This window comes from Ictidomys tridecemlineatus, chromosome 10, assembly GCF_052094955.1.
Source record: "Ictidomys tridecemlineatus isolate mIctTri1 chromosome 10, mIctTri1.hap1, whole genome shotgun sequence".
NCBI lineage: Eukaryota > Metazoa > Chordata > Mammalia > Rodentia > Sciuridae > Ictidomys > Ictidomys tridecemlineatus.
In genome coordinates this window covers 116,004,532-116,017,793 of record NC_135486.1, presented here as the reverse complement: position 1 = coordinate 116,017,793, position 13,262 = coordinate 116,004,532, and the positions used below count along the sequence as shown (strand labels likewise).

Genomic DNA, 13,262 nt, shown 5'->3' with positions numbered 1-13,262 from the left:
AGCGCCCCTAGGTTCAATCCCTGGTACAAAATCAACTACCACAAAAAAGGGAATGGAGGAGAGAAGGGAGGACAGAGGATGAGAGGAGCCGGGAAGTTCCTCTCCACTGAGGCTCATGTCCGTGTCTCAGATGCCACCACCCAAAGCCCCAGAACCAAGGATTCCGCTCAGCTGTATTCCCTCCCATGCCCATGCATGTCCTCCTTAGACAACAGCTGGCTGGCAGGGACCGGCCCCCTCCTCTGGGCCCCACGCTGTTTCAGGAAGTACCCTCAAGGCAGGGCAAAGTCCAGGGTGGGTCTCTGGAGATGACCTCTACTGGGCTAGGCAAGAGAATTCCACTTCTGGCTCCGAGTCCCCTTTCTTCCTACCCAGACCCTCCCAAGGGGACAGTTCTAGGGGATGGAAACACTGAGGCCCTTGGGCTGGGTTTCTGCCTCGGTTTCCCTCCTTCCTTCTCTGGGGACAGGCAAGGGACAGAGGGAGCCCCTGATAGTCTGAACACAATCCACTGTCATCTCCTGCTGCCGTGAACCTGGTCCCCATGGCTGTGGAGCTCAAGGTAATTAAGTCCAGAAGGGCCTCTAGAGGCCCAACCCTTGTTTTTTCAAGGAAGACACAGAGGCCAGAGATAATGGAGTGGCCCATGGCACGTAGCTGGCTCCTGGCAGGTTTAGAATCTGGGGCTCCTGAGACTCCGTCTTGTGACCAATCTCAGGGCACAAAGCAGGGGTGAAGTAATGCAGAAACGGTCAAGACAGATGTTAGAGGAAACAGAACTTTCAGGCAAAGTGTCTCATGGTACATAAAGAAGACCCTGGGCAGAAGGGAGACATGCACACCTGTGATCCCAGCCACTCGGGAGGCTGAGGCAGGAGGATTGTGAGTTCAAAGCCAGCCTCAGCAACTCAGCAAGACCCAAAGCAACTTAGTGAGACCCTGTCTCTAAATAAAACATAAAAAGGGCTGGGGATGTGGCTCAGGGGTTAAGCACCCCAGGTTCAATTCCCAGTACCAAAAAGGAAGACCCTGGAGTGTTTGGTGCAGGCATAGGAGGTGAGAGGGAGTGGGACAGGGACATTCACAGAATGTAGACAGGCTCCTGATGGAGCATCTAACTTGTGCCAGGCATTGTGTCTGGCGTGTTCCGTTAGATCCTTGAAGCTGCCAGATCAACAAGCAGGTGTTTTGAACTCACCTGCTGGGAGGTAACAGAGAGGCCAACCCAAAGCAGGCTCCAAGGTCCCATACTTACCAGAAAGGTTTCTGGGAGAGGAGGGGAGTCTAGGGGGCATAAGGCTGTGCCCTGGGTGGAGGGCGCCCCTCACCTGGGCCCTGGGGTGGGCAGGTCCAGGAGCAGGCTTGTGGGGACAGCATTGTCAATGTTACTCACCCTGCTCAGCGGCAGCATGGTGGGGCAGATGCCAGTGGGCGAGGACCAGGCAGAGCAGCGCAGTTGCCAGCCTCAGCATCGGAACACGGAGTATCGCGTCTGCCCTTCACCCCTTGTGGAAGCTGGCAAAATGAATTGCACCCGGGGAACCCCACAAATAAAAAGGGCCCGGAGACCTTTGAGCTCCGAGACTGAAAATCTTGGGGCCAATCCAAACCTGAGTTAATCCAAGGATCTTCCCTCATGACTGGGGGTGCAGGGCCAAAGGGCAAAGGGAGGAGAACCTCTCCCTGGACGGGCAGCGCATAGCACGCAGGCAATCAGACTTATCACCACTAGAGGGGCAGCACAAGGGGAGCTGAGGTACCCAGGGAGAACTGAGAAGACCCCCTGCCCCTCAGGAGAGAGGAGAGAGGTGAAATGACCCAAGGGACTAGGCCTGAGGAGGAGAGGAAGACAGCCTGCGTTCCCCCCAGCCCCTGACAAGGACATCACATTCCTAAAGGCTTTCTTTACCCCGTGGATGCTCCAGCAGGACATAGGGTACAGTTCCTGGCCAGACTCAGGCCAGGCCCAACCCTGGGATGGCCAGGGGTCCTTGGGATATATGTTCAAAGGTAAACATGGCTTCCCCCCGTGGCCATCCAGAGTGACCCACCAAATCCTCAGGTGAGCAGAGCCAAGTGCTCACTCCTTGGCCTTCTGGGGGCTCCCACCCCTCACTCCTTGGGCCTGAGGTCCCCAGAAACTGACCCTGAGCTTGTCCTCAGGCAGAGGTGGGCCTGGCCCTGCCCCAGCTAGAGCAGGTGAGAGGTTCATATCTGGATACAGGAAAGGACCCCTGACCTGGGAGGATTGTCTCCCTGCCCCGCCTCCCCCACCGTCACCCCGACACCAGCCCTCAGACCCAGGCCTACAGCCAGCCCCGTGGAGGGTGGGGGCGGAGGGGGGAGGAAAGCTCTGACGTCACTCTGCACTTTAAGAGTTGCTTTTATTAGAGGTAAATTCCAGACCAAGGAATCACCCAAGAGCAAACAAGATGGCAGGGTGTCTGGAAACCTTGGGGCTCCTGGACAGAGGGATGAGGGCTCTTGGCCCCTGCTGCCTCTTCATGGCCCAGGGCAAGGGACCACTGGCGAGTCCGCCACCCGGAGCAGATCTGCCGGTCTGGCCTCGGCTTGCTCCTGACTACCCAGGGTTGCCTGCGGTGGGCCTCTCTCTGTTGTCCAAATCTGGATGGAGGGTGGGAGCCATGTCCCTCACAGAGCCGTTGTCACCACTTCTGGCTTCTGAATGTGGAGCTGGTGGAGAGAAGGGACAGGTGATGACAAGGGGCAGCCCCAGGGCTGGGGAAACTCTGGGGCTGGGACAAGCTTATCTGAGTCACCTCTGTGGTGGGGTCCACCTTCTCCAGGGAGGGTCGGAAGTGACTGTAGCCATTCTCAAGGCCAAATTTGTCCTCCTTCAGGTTCTTGTCTGTAGGGAGAGGTGTGAAGTGAGAGGGGATCAAGGAGGGGCTGGGTGACACAGGGGGTAGTTTCCAAAAAAAGAAAGAGAATCCTCCCACCATTCAGCCCTCTGATGGGGTCTTGGGGGTTTGGAGCTTGCCTGGGTAGCTGGCCCAGCAGGACCTAGGGACAGAAGGCAAGCTGAGCGGCAGCCCACCATCACATGACAGGGGTGAAATGTCATAGCCCAGGAAGTGGGGGCCATGGCCAGGGGCCTGGTGCGCCATGGTACAATGTAATGAGGTTATAGATTGGAACAGGAGGCAGCCACCTGACTCAGCAGGTGTCCCCAACCTGCCCCACCCATAGCAACAGTAACCACAACAGGAAGAGCCCAGCTTGGCCAGGAATGCTGGGTTGTCCCCTTCCTTGTGTGGGGCAGACGCTCCCCCAGCCCTTTCCCTGTCTTAATGGGACTCTTCTGGGAGCAGGAAGTCCACCTCTGACCCATTGCTTGGAGAACCACACTCAACTCAGGTGGCACCTCCTCAGAAGCCTTTTCTGACCCCCACCCAGGCTGGGCCAGGCCTCCTCCGTGTTCCAGTCACGGGCTGGGCACCACCCTGCCATCTCACTTGGTGCAGGGCATGTCTGATACCGTTGCCAGGTGCTCTTTTACGGCAGAAGCCGGCCCTCAGCACCCTCCACTCCACTGTGTACAGGGCAGAGCATGGCGCGTCAGAAAGAACTGGGAAGCCCGGAAGGCTGGGCTTGCTCAGGGGCAGGACCGGGGCAGAGGCCAGCCACACTCTTGGGGGAGAGGCTATGGAGGCAGGGACAGGGGCAGACATGGCACGAGGGGCTTCCTGAGCGACTCTGGAGCCAGAGTCGGCTGAAGGACAAGGAGGCTTCCTGGAGGGGCCAGTGTCTAAACCAGATCCTGGAAACAGACTGGGATCGGGGCCTGCAGAGTGGGAATGTTCTAGATGGTGCCCCAGCATGTGCAAAGGCCAGGAGGGGGAGGGTGGCGGTGCAGGACCCAGCAATCCAATAGGGAGAAGCTGAGAAAACGGAGGGTCCCTCCAGGTTCCCCCGCCCTGTGCCCTGACGACAGGTACCTTCCCAGATGTCTGTGTTCTGGAAGGTGCCAGGGATGCCTTCTCTCTGCCACTCCCGAGAAGGATCGTACTCTTGCCTGTTAACAGAAGTGTGGTGAGCAGCGGGACGCGGGGAGGCCAAGGAAGGGGCTCGAAGGGTCCGACCCCTGGGCTTCCCCTAGGGGACTGTCACGGCCACAGCCCTGAGTCAGGGAGGGCCCTGCAGTGAATGAAGAAGTTCATCATGACCTCCCCACCCTCTGAGGGTCCTGGCTGGACTTCCTGGGTGCCCTTCAGTCCCCTCAGTTCCTTGACTCTGTGATGGGGACATTGCAATAGGGTCAGGGTGGATCCCTCCAGCTACAGACCTGGGGCCAGGTGCTGCACCCAGTATTTCACCTCAGTCTTCGCACGCGTGTCTTATTCTATTTATAGCTGGGAAAGCAGGACCGAGCTGGCTCATTCCCAACTAACCAGTACAGCTAAGTTGCCCAAGAGCCGGCCAGGTGATAATAAACCGCAAATGATCTCATTGCACAATCTAACTCCAGGGCTTAAGTTTTTGTTTCCATTTCTTGGCCTAACAGATGTATCCAAAGGCCCTGGGCTGGAAGGGACCCTGCACCCCGTCTGGCCTCTGCTGGCCTCTTTGTCTGGCTGAATGGAACAGAGCCTCAGGACCCTGGCTGCCCAGGGTCCCTTCTCTCCTTCTGTCTCCTCTCTCTGGGCCCACTGTGCCGTCCCCACTGCTCACCTGTGCAGTTTCCTCTGGGATCGACCAAGGAGGATGGTCAGGATGACCACGACGATCAGCATCACCGCCACCACAGCAGCCACTATCCCATACACGAGATTCTTGCTGAGGCTCAACTCACAGGTCTCTCCCCAGTACCAGTGTGTGTTCGTGTTCGGGCACCTGGGGACACACACAAACTCAAGCCAGTCCACAGGCATCCCTCTGGTCAAGGAGGGCTAATCTCCAAAGCAAACATCAATTCCAAAGCTGGGGACAGAGACTGGGTACTCAGAAAGCCTGACTCCTAAAGGTCAGGGACTCAGGGCCAGCAGAACAGGAATTCTGAAGACTCGGGCTCAGAGGGATCCCAGGGAGCTGGGCAAGTTGGCCCAGGCAGTGAGGTTTACCCATCTAATCTCCAAGTAGCTGGCATCTGATGCGCTTGTTATCTTGTTTTAGATTTTATACTTTAATTTATGGTCTTGGGAACTTAATTCTAGGCCACAGCTGAAAGTGATAATGGTACCACAGCGAGATAACATAAGTGACAGTCACAGAGACAGGCAGACAGAGAGAGAGAGGGGGGAAGTTGACCGGCTGAGCTTTATCAGGAAGGGGATGGCTTGGCCACAGATGCCCGACTCTACAATGTGCCCATCCTTGACTCTCATGGGGGTGAGGGGCGATGGCAGACCCAGGTAGAAGGAGAAAACATGGAGAGGAGGAAGGAGAAGGTGCCTTCCAAGCTTGGCCACCTCCACTTGACCCATGGGAGCGGACAAGGGTGGGGAGAGCCTTTCCACTAGGAGAAGGTGGGTGCTCACAGGCAGCGGGGGCCACTCTGCTGCAGCTGGCACTCGCCCTGGTTACAGTTGAGTTGCGACTTTGTCCCTGGGGTGCACTTGGTCACGCAGGCCAGCCTTCCGTCCAGTTCATCCACGTAGTAGAATTGGCCGTAGCCCTGGGCAGCTCCCCGGGCACATTGCTCTGGAGGTGAGGGACGGGCAGTGGGTGTCAGCCTGGCTACAGCTCCCCTTCGACTCCAGGCTCACTGCCCACACCCCACCCCCTTCTGTCCACCCGAGATGCTCACCCTGGGGGTCGTAGCCCAACTTCACATCCTCTTCCACCCTAGTGTCCTCTGAGTTGTAACACAATATGGAATCTGCCGGGGACGAGGGAGAAGAAAACCAAGAGAAATGCTTCCCTCCACCTCCACGGGTGTAGCCAGGGCTCCCCAATCTCTACCACACCTTCCTCACTGGGCCAGCACCAGAGGGGTGGTGGCCCATCCCCGGATATGCAAAGGGCCTGTGGACAGGCTCAAGGGGGGCCATTGAGGGTACTGAAGGCAGGAAGGAGGATGGGGTCAGGGGAGGTCCCCTGACCTGGGTTCTAGATTTCTCTACGTGAAGCTTCCGGAGTCAGGGAGCAGGAGGCCGAGACCGAGACCCCCTTTACCACCGATGCCAAGGAGTTTTGGGGGAGCCTACTTTGACACTTGAGAATATCTTTCTGGATCTCTCTGGTTGCATTCGTGATCTTGGCCTTCACGATATTTTTGAGGTTCTGGAAGTGTGTCCGAAACTCCGAGGTATAGTTGGTCTCCAGGACCACGTCACTTTCCACCACGATGCTGCCGTTGCTGGAATGAGGAGTTGTTTCCTCAGGTCCCCGATGTCACCCACCTGCCCAGCAAGGGTGGCCCCCCCCCGAAGAAGCAGGAGGAGAAATGGGGGACAAAGTAGCCCCAGAGACAGGGAAGAAGAGAGTTCCTCTCTTGAGCTGCTAACCATGGAGGAGGCAGTGGAGCAAGACCAGGTAAGGTCCAGAAAGAGCAGCAGCCACTGTAATGTCCACGGGTGGAATCCATCTCTGTGAACCCAGAGGCGCCTGATGCGGAAGCTGGCTGGGGGCGGGGGGTGGAGGGAGGAATGAAAAGAGAGGGGGTAGATCTCATGAAAATAGAAGGAGACTGATGGAGAAGAGAAGGAGATGGGGAAGGGGAGCAGAGGACCTGGACAGCAAGATCACCAAATCATACGTGTCCATGTACGTACACACCACCAGGAGCCTGCCTATGTATGTGACGATAATGCACTGATTAAAATAATAATAATAATAATAATAATAATAATAATAATAATAATAATGAAAGGGAGGTTGGTAGGAGTAGAGCAAGTGGATGAGGGAAGGGAGGAGGGATCACAAAGGAAATGTACTGGGGAATGAGATTAATAATATGATTTTTTTTTTCTAGAAACAGAACCCAGAGGCCTTTGCAACTGAGTCACACTCTCATTCTCAGCCTTTTTTATTTATTTATTTATTTATTTTTGAGACAGGTTCTCACTGCATTATTTAAGGCCTTGCTAAGTTGCCGAGGCTGACCTCAGACTTGCAATCCTCCTGCCTCAGCCTCCTGAGTCACTGGGATTATAGGCATGCGCCACCCAGCAGACCGATCAAATCATGTTATGACTGTGGTATAAGGAATCACACTGTTATGTATCGTGATAATGCACCAACAAAAGGTAAATTAAGACTAAAAATAAAACTGAAGGCTGTGGTGCACACCTGTAATCCCAGTGACTCAGGAGGCTGAGGCAGGAGGATCAAGAGTTCAAAGCCAGCCTCGGTGACTGTGTTTCCATCAGGGCTCTTCAGAGTTCAGTCCCCATCAGCCCATGGCTGGGCTCGGGCACTCGAACCTGGACACAGCCACACCACACTCTGACTTCTTCTCTGTTCTTCTCCTTGTCCCAGCACAGAGCACCCCACACCCCAGCATCCCAGAATCGTGGCCGATCCTCATCGGTTCCTCTTCCACCCCCAATAACAGACACCCGTCATCCTCTAGGGCTGGTCCTGCCTCCCATGACCTTTCCCACTGAACTCCTTTTCTCCTGACTGTCACCTCTCTCTGGTCTTTACCACCTTCACCTCCAGGTTAGACCCCTGGGCACCCGTTCTCCACCCTGAGCAGCCTGCCCTGAAAGTCAGATACCCCCTGTCACGGCTGGACCTGTAGACGCCTCAGGTCTAACTAACCTGACACCCGCCAGGTCTCCAACCTTGTCCCAGTGCGCCTGCTCTTCCCCAGGCCGCCAGCCGACTAGAGCACCTTTAAGTTCCTGGAATCTTCCCCCCTCCCTCAACTCTGGGCTCCTCGTCCTGGTCTCTGCCCTTGGCTGTCCCTCTCTCCCCCTCCCTTCCCTGGCCCTGCCTCACTCTCCCTCATCCCTCAAGGTTTGACTTAGTCGCCCCATCTCCCAGGAAGAATCCTCCTACCTCCCCAGGCTTGCTTTCAGGACCCCCCACCCCGGTGGCACCCCGAGGGTCCCTGACCCCACCTCGCTCCAGACTGCACAGCCACTGTGCCACTCTGAGCTCCAGGAAACTGGGACTCATGTGCTCCCGCCATCTAGCACAGGGCTGGCTTTTAATAAACGATTGTTGAGTGAATGAAGGATCAAGTGTCAATGGATAATTAATCAAGAATCAATGAACAAGTAATGAAAGAGCTAACAAAAGAATGAATCACGAGGTGGATGAATGGAGGCATGGACTCCCTCAGGTGTGGCCCAGCCGGGGGTGGACATGCTAACCATTCATAACGGAGGAGGCAGGACAGCAGGGCTAGAGAGAGGGGCTCCCTACAGCGTATAAACCTGCCCCCCAACATACTTACAGCAATTTCCTGATGATCACCTCTCTGTATTCAGAAAGGTCCTTCCCCATGTAGACTTTGTTCATCTGAAAGAAACTGCTGAGATCAACACAGGGCTCCAGAGTGCAGAGGCCACGCCCCCATCTCCTGGCAGCCCCAGGCTCTCTCCTGCGGGGGCCCACAGGAGAGAGGACAGAAAGGCACAGGAAGCCCACTCTGCCAGACACGTGCAGGGTGGGTGGGGTTCCCGGGTGGAGGCTATCAGAGGGTCCCCTCTTGAGACTTGGGAGACAGAGAGGCCCATGAGCTGCAGAGCATGGGTGAGTCCCCCAGCCCAGCACCCCTGGGCACCCCTGCTCTTACCTCTTGCTTGAAAAGTTCTGTGAAATTCTGGTACGCCTGGGAGGATGCGTTATTCAGGTCATTTGTGAAGTTCCTGTGAATCACTTTCACTATCACTGTTACGGTGGCATTGAGGACGTCTGGGACTTCTGTGGGGGACAGGCCACACTGTGCATGAGAGAACAACCTCCCCAAGTACCGCTGGGGACTGGTAAATTCTCTGCCTCTGGGTCTCATGGCAGAGAACCACGTGGGTTAGGACCAGAGGCTGGGAAAATCAAGAGTCAGGTGGGGTCACTGAGACTTCTGTCCCTGGTCTCCCAATCCCATGAGAAGCTAGTGGCCAGGATTGAGACCCAGAGGGAATTAAGTGGAAGACTCCAGGAAGTTGGGAGATAGAAACCCCCTGATGGAATGGGCAGGAGAACTAGTGAAAAGTCCCCTAAAGATGGTGGCCAAAGGTTCACGTCCTACCCGAGCTGTAGCCTGGACAAGTCTCATCATGGCCTCTGCCTGCCCAGCGAGGACGTGGCCAGTGCTTCCAACACTACCATCTTATTTTAAGCGCTAAGGGGCATGGAAGGATCTATAGGTCTGAGAGGTCATTACCTATGGGGAAGGAATACAGGAGGGTCTGGCACTGGTAACCAAAGTAGCCTTGGGGACAGACGCATTCTTTTCCATTCCAATGTCCACCGTTGTAGCAATCCACTGTGGAGGGACAGAATTCCTGTAGGTCATCAAGGAAGCCCGAGGAGCAGAAACACTGGCTCCCAGCCAGGTCTCAGCACGCAGGCATTACATTAAAGAGAAAGATAGGACCAGGTGATCCTGCAGCCACGGAGGACCCTCAGGTCCCACCCTGTTCCCAGAGTAAGTAGGGGAAGGAGGAGACAGGCTGAGAGCAAGGAAACAAGAAATAGACAAAGAAGAGCCCTGAGAACCCCAGAAGGACAACAGCTATCAATGTGGGTGAAAGGCATGGTGGCCAGAGAGAGCAGGAAAAGTGGAAAACGACAACGGGAACAGGTGATCAGAGCACGGGACACACAGATGACACACACAGAGACGCACCTGGTGGCAAAGAGGAAGAGCTGGTGGTCATGGAAGTGGTGTGGTTGCTGGTGAATGCAGGACCAGCGGTGGAATTGGTTGGGAACACGGGGGCTGGGGATGAAGTAGAGTGAGAAGAAAAACCAGGAGAACTTGTAGGAACAGAAGCATTAGAGACTGCTGAGAAGGAGGACATCGAGAAAGAACTCCAAGAGGTGGCATGGAGGACCGTGGTTCCAGAGCTGCGAGGTGGTGCCGTCGTGTATCCTGAACCTGAGCTGCTGGGGAAGGCTGTCCATCTTTCAGTCGAGACCTTGGTTTGGGACGTATAAGATGGCACCGTGGTGTGGTCAGAACCTGGGATGCTCGGCAAGGCTGTAGATACTTCAACTGACACGGAGGTTTGGGAGACATCCAAGGGTGGTCTAGAGTGGGCTGAACCAGGGCTTTTCTGGGAGGCTGTGGATCCTTCTGGAAGGACTGTGACTGGGGAGGCGTCTGCTGGTGCTGTCGAGTGAGATGCTTCAGAGGTGGTCTGGAGGCTGGTCTGTCCTTCAGTCTGGACTGTGGTCCGAGAGCTGCCTGCTGGCTCTGCCGTGTGTGCTGAAGCAGGGCTGCTTGGAAACCTGGTAGATTCTCTGGTTGGAATAGAGGTTTGTGAGCTGGGGGATGTCACTCTTGTGGGTTCTGACCCTGGGCTGTGTGGGAACACACTAGGTCCCTCAGAAAGGGCAGTGCTTTGGGAGCTGTGAGATGTAGGTGTCACGTGTGCTGAATAGGAGCTGCTTGGCAAGGTGGTAGATGCATCTTTCAGGACTGAGGTTTGGGAGGTGTCAGGTGACACCATTGTGGGTCTTGAACCTGGGCTGCTTAGGAAAGGTGTAGATCCTTCAGACACCAACGTAGTTTGGGGGCTGTCAGACAGCATTGCTGTGCGTGCTGACCCTGAGCTGCTTGACAAGGTGGTAGATCCTTCAGGCCCAGGTGTGATCTGGGAGCTGACAGCTAGCTGGGTCGTGTGGGCTGAACCAAGGCTGGGCTGGAAGGCCGTGGATCCTTCAGTTAGGACAGTGGCTGGGGCAGTGTCTGCTGGCTCTGTTGTGTGAGCTGAAGCAGGGCTGCTGGGGAATCCTGGAGATGTGTCCTTTGGAACTGTGCTTTGGGAGTTTTCAGATGCTGAAACTCGGCTGTTTGGCAGGGTTGTTGATGCTTCAGACGTGGCTGAAGTTTGGAAGCTATAGGGTGGTGCTGGAGTGTGTGCTGAACTTGGGCTACTTCCCAACATTGTCCATCCTTCAGATATCACAGTGGTTTGAGAGCTCTCTGTTGACACCACTGGGTGTGCTGAACCCGGGCTGCTTAGGAAGCCTGTGGATCCTGCCCCCAGCTCTGGGGTTGGGGTGCTGTCTGATGGCAGTGTGGGATGGGCTGATCCAGGGCTGCTCAGGAAGGTTGAGGATCCTCCTGTGTGGAGAGTAGTTGGGGAGCTGGCAGGTGACACTGCTGTGAGGGCTGAGCCTGAGCTGCTTATTAAGGTGGTGGATGCTCCAGCCCTCAGAGTCTGGGAGCTGTCTGATGGCAGCATAGTGGGGGCTGGCCCAGGGCTTGTTGGGGAAGCTGTCGATGTTTCAGTGTAGAGAGTGGGCTGGGAGCTGCCCGATGGCATCAATGTGCTCACCACACCTGGGCTGCCCTGGGCGGTTGTCCCCCCTTCAGCAGGGACTGCGGTGTGGGAGATATCCGTGAGCGCTGTGGTTTGGCCCACACCTGAGCTGCTTGGCAGGGTGGTGGCTTCCCGGGTCAGAGCTGTGGTTTGAGAGTTATCAGTTGGCACCGTAGCTTGTGCTGACTTGGGGCTGCTTAGGAAAGTGGTTGACCTTTCATCTGGGAGTGTGGCTGGGGAGCTGTCTGGTGGCGCCCTGGTGTGTGCTGATCCAGAGCTGCTTAGCAAGGCCGTGGACCCTCCAGACTGCACTGTCACTGGAGAGCTCTCTGTGGGCACTGCAGTGTGTGCTGGGCCTGAGCTGCTTGGCCTGGCTGTAGACATGTCAGGCCGGACTGTGGGCTGGGAGCTGTCTGAGGCCACTGTGGTGCGCTCTGATCCTGGGCTGCTTGGAAAGAAAGTAGAGCCTCCCAGCACCCGTGTGGTTTGGGGGCTGTCAGAAGTGACTGTCATGTGTGCTGAATTGGAGCTGCTTGGCAGGGTTGTTGACGCCTCTGTTTGGACTGCAGTTTGGGAGCTCTGAGATGGCACTCTGGTGTGGGCTGCATCTGGGCTACCTGGGAGAGCTGTGGAACCACTTGCCAGGTCTGTGACTTGGGAGGTGTCCGGTGCCAGTGCTGTAAGTGCTGAACCTGAGCTGCCTGGCAAGGGTGTGGACCCTTCAGTCAGGAGGGTGGATTGGGAGCTCCTGGTGGTCACTGTGTGGAGGGCTGATCCAGTGCTGCCTGAGAAGGTTGTTGGCCCCCCAGAGGGCAGTGTGGTTTGGTGGGTGTCTGAGGGCATGGATGAGGGTGTTGACCCTGGGCTGCTTAGCAAACTTGTAGATACTTCATCCTTCACTGTGGTTTGGGAACTCTCTGATGGCAGGGGAGTGACAGCTGACCCAGGGCCCCAAAGGGAAGTTGCAGATGCTCCAGTCGAGACTGTGGTGTGGGAGCTATCAGAGGTCATGGCTGTGCTCACTGCAGCAGGGCTGCCAGAAGGGGTGGTCGGCCCTAGGGTCAGGACTGTGGCCTGGGAGGTGTCTGGTGACACCCCTGTGGGTGCAGAGCTTGGAATACTCAGCACAGTTGTTGATGCTTCAGTCGTGACGGTGAACTGAGAGATCACGGTTGTCACTGAGCTGTGTTCAGAAGCAGAGCTGCCTGGGAAAGGTGTAGACCCCTTAGACACCAACGTGGTTTGGGGGCTGTCAGATGGGGTTGCTGTGCGTGCTGACCCTGAGCTGCTTGGCGAGGCTGTAGGTGCCTTAACTGTCCCCGTGGTTTGGGAGCTCCCAGATGACAGTGTAGTGAGGACAGACACAGGGCCAATGGGGGAGGCCGTGGATGCTCCAGTTAAGACAGTGGAGTGTGGACTCTCAGGGGACAAGGTTGTGCTCTCTGCAGCTGGGCTTCCTGTGGTGCTAGTTAACCCCTCAACTGTGGCTTGGGAAGTACCAGTGGGCATTGTGGTGTGTGCCACCCCTGAGCTGGTTGTAGCTGCATCAGGTGGGGCTGTGGTGTGGCTGCTGTCAGGTGCCCCTGTGGTGCGTTCTGACCCTGGGCTGCTTGGCAAGGTGGTAGATCCTTCAGGCCCAGGTGTGGTCTGGGAGCTGACAGCTAGCTGGGTCGTGTGGGCTGAACCAAGGCTGGGCTGGAAGGCCGTGGATCCTTCAGTCAGGACAGTGGCTGGGGCGGTGTCTGCTGACTCTGTTGTGTGAGCTGAAGCAGGGCTGCTGGGGAATCCTGGAGATGTGTCCTTTGGAATTGTGCTTTGGGAGTTTTCAGATGCCGAAACTGGGCTGCCTGGCAGAGCTGT

The 13,262-nt window shown here is 56.3% G+C and overlaps 2 protein-coding genes across 2 annotated transcripts; both read right to left on the bottom strand.

Annotated features, from left to right (window-relative positions):
* Positions 1–2,365: 2,365 nt before the first annotated feature.
* Muc12 (mucin 12, cell surface associated) lies at positions 2,366–8,813 on the bottom strand. The gene is made up of 9 exons (XM_040278111.2): positions 8,708–8,813; positions 8,366–8,430; positions 6,168–6,319; positions 5,768–5,839; positions 5,499–5,661; positions 4,693–4,854; positions 3,960–4,036; positions 2,781–2,869; positions 2,366–2,694 (listed from the first exon to the last, which is right to left on the bottom strand). The coding sequence occupies exons 2-9, from the start codon at positions 8,428–8,430 to the stop codon at positions 2,653–2,655; spliced, it is 822 nt and encodes a 273-aa protein (XP_040134045.2). The 5' UTR covers positions 8,708–8,813; the 3' UTR covers positions 2,366–2,652.
* Positions 8,814–9,272: 459 nt separating this feature from the next.
* LOC144367635 (uncharacterized) lies at positions 9,273–12,346 on the bottom strand. Its single transcript, XM_078024722.1, has 2 exons — positions 9,761–12,346; positions 9,273–9,295 (listed from the first exon to the last, which is right to left on the bottom strand). Exons 1-2 carry the CDS (start codon positions 12,243–12,245, stop codon positions 9,273–9,275), a joined length of 2,508 nt encoding a protein of 835 aa, XP_077880848.1. The 5' UTR covers positions 12,246–12,346.
* Positions 12,347–13,262: the final 916 nt, after the last annotated feature.